Source organism: Manacus vitellinus, unplaced genomic scaffold (assembly GCF_001715985.3).
Source record: "Manacus vitellinus isolate BGI_N305 unplaced genomic scaffold, ASM171598v3 scaffold_72_pilon, whole genome shotgun sequence".
Lineage (NCBI taxonomy): Eukaryota > Metazoa > Chordata > Aves > Passeriformes > Pipridae > Manacus > Manacus vitellinus.
The window spans coordinates 563380-565661 of NW_021940764.1; the positions used below are offsets into that span (position 1 = coordinate 563380).

Here is a 2282-nt window from a genome sequence, read left to right on the forward strand (position 1 = left end):
CCCTCTGTGCCACCCTGTGAGGATGGAGCCACCTCTGCCCTCCCCTGTGCCTTGCCAAGCAGATGTTCTACCAGGGGCTGGGCTCATCCCCAGGGCTCTGTCAGTAGGCAAGGAATGCAAGAACCCCCATGTCCCACCCCCATGGCTTTGGGGCATCCCAGCAAGGGCCAGAGGAAGCCGGGGCAGCACCTGCATCATGGCAATCTCATTGGTCATCAGCCCATAGCGGACCACAATGTTGCACTCAGGGATGTCCAGGCCCTCCTCGGCCACGCTGGTGGAGAAGAGCAGGTTGAGGGCTCCCTCACGGAACTGCTTGATCACATCTTGCTGTTCATTCTGAGGGGACAGGGGTGATGCTTCAGCAGCTGTGCAGGGCTCTGAGGCCCTCACAGCACCCACAGCATCCCCGAAACATGAAGAGTGGGGTCCTGCCCACCCTCTGCTCACCTGTGTCATGTGTCTGGTCTGGTTGCTGTAGCCAGCGCCGGTGAGGACGGCGGCCCTGATGTGTTGCCCACGGAGCGTGGCCGTGCCCTGCAGCCAGCTGAGCAGGCTGTGGGCACTCTGCCGTGTCTTGGTGAAGACGATGCCACGAGAAGCACCCAGGGGCTGGAAGTGATCCCGCAGGATCTCCTCCAGCTTGCCCAGGCTGGGGTTCTCATAGCGCTGGTCCCCAGCAAGCGCCTGCAGGATCTCCCTGTTCTCTGTGCAGGCAAGAGGGGTGTCAAAGGGACTCCCCGTCCCCCAAATGCAGCCAGCACCACTCCCCTGCAGGCCCTTCTGTTACCCTCAAACATGGTGGTGAGGAACTGTTCGGTGGGGTCCTTCGCATCCCTCTCAGTGCTGTAGAACTGCTGGAGGCACTGGAAGGCATCGACCGTCCGCACGGTGTCATTGATCAGCAGAGCGTCGTTGTACTTGCGCAGGTGCAGGGCACACGCCCGAGTCTTGCGGCAAAACATCTCCGCGGCTGGCAGGGCCGGGGGGCACCGTGGTCACAGCCCGTCTCCGCGGCTCGGCCCCACCACACCCACACTGCCGCCCCCTCACCTCTCTTCTCCAGCTCCACAACGCGCTGCTCGTAAATCTGCGTGCCGAAGTCCTGTGATGAGTGCGGCATCTCCATGTACCGATGGATCTGCTCCATCACCTTCTTCAGCCGGTCGCCAAAGGGGTCCTGGGAGCAGGGAGGGGCTCAGGACCCAGAAACCGTAGCTGTTTGCATAGCGGGACCTGGACAGTTGCAGGATGCCCCGGCACCAAAGCTCTGGGTCAATTGATTCCTCTCACTGGCCTGAGCGAAGCGGACGGAGGGATGCAGCCCCCCCACTCAGCAGAGCTTGGGGGGGGTCTCATCTTCCACCCAGCAAGCAGCCCCATGGCTTTGAGCAGCCGCCCCTCACCTGTGCTCTCTCCTGGAACAGGTCATACTGCTTCCTGGGTTGTGGGATGTGGCTCTGCAGCTGCTGCACCTCCTCCTGTGCCGATGTGATCTTCTCAGTGTCCAAATTGGCACAGATCTGAGAGGCAAAGACCCCACTTCCAGCCATAAGCCCAGCAGCCCAGGACAATGCAGCATGTGGTGCTCGCTGACACTCTGGCAAGTTTAGGAATGTTCCCCTGGTCTGCCCAGCACCTGAGCATCAACCCCCATCACAAGGAATATCCTGCTGTATCCCTGGGGAAGCTGTGCCAACACAGGATGGGGGGCACAGGACCCACCTGCAGGATGTGCTCTACAGCCCCCTCGAAGGAGGTTGCCCCCCCAGTGCCAGGGGATGCCGTCAACCCCAGGACTTGTGGCAGGTCCTGCTGTCCACTGAGCTTGCCCTGGAGATATCTCAGCATGATCTTGTTGTAGACAGAGTCCTTGTGTGTGTGATGGCACTCGTCTATCACCAGCAGTGAGAAATCTGTGCCAGACCAGGGAGGGGAGTGGGGTGAGATGGGGGCTCAGCTGGGGGCTCAGCTGGGGGCTCAGCCAGGGTCTTGGGACCAGCAGGATGCGGGATCCAACACCCACCTGTCAGGTCCACGTGCATGTCCTCTTCAGTGCTGACCAGCGCATTCTGCAGGATCTGGGCTGTGCAGATGACAACATCACTCTTCTTTACCAGGTAGGCAAAGAAGACCTTGTGGCTGGTGTCTCCGCTGATGGACGTTACCTTGAAGGTGTCCTGCAGTGTGTGGAACTCCTTCTCGACGTGCTGGTCCACCAGGTGCACCTGCGACCACAGGACCCCGCTCAGCGCCGGCCGGGACCGGCACCCGCGGCTCCC

The 2282-nt window shown here is 61.2% G+C and overlaps 1 protein-coding gene across 1 annotated transcript in view; it reads right to left on the reverse strand.

The window, feature by feature from the left end:
• The window catches only part of DHX58 (DExH-box helicase 58), an 8551-nt gene that overhangs the window by 4651 nt on the left and 1618 nt on the right, over window positions 1-2282 (reverse strand). Inside the window, exons 2-8 of the mRNA XM_029964449.1 lie at window positions 2027-2277; window positions 1726-1916; window positions 1407-1523; window positions 1054-1180; window positions 791-973; window positions 451-707; window positions 72-339 (exon numbers count right to left, since the gene is read on the reverse strand). Of these exons, the coding sequence (XP_029820309.1) occupies window positions 72-339; window positions 451-707; window positions 791-973; window positions 1054-1180; window positions 1407-1523; window positions 1726-1916; window positions 2027-2277 (1394 nt within the window). The remainder of the gene's footprint in view (window positions 1-71; window positions 340-450; window positions 708-790; window positions 974-1053; window positions 1181-1406; window positions 1524-1725; window positions 1917-2026; window positions 2278-2282) is intronic.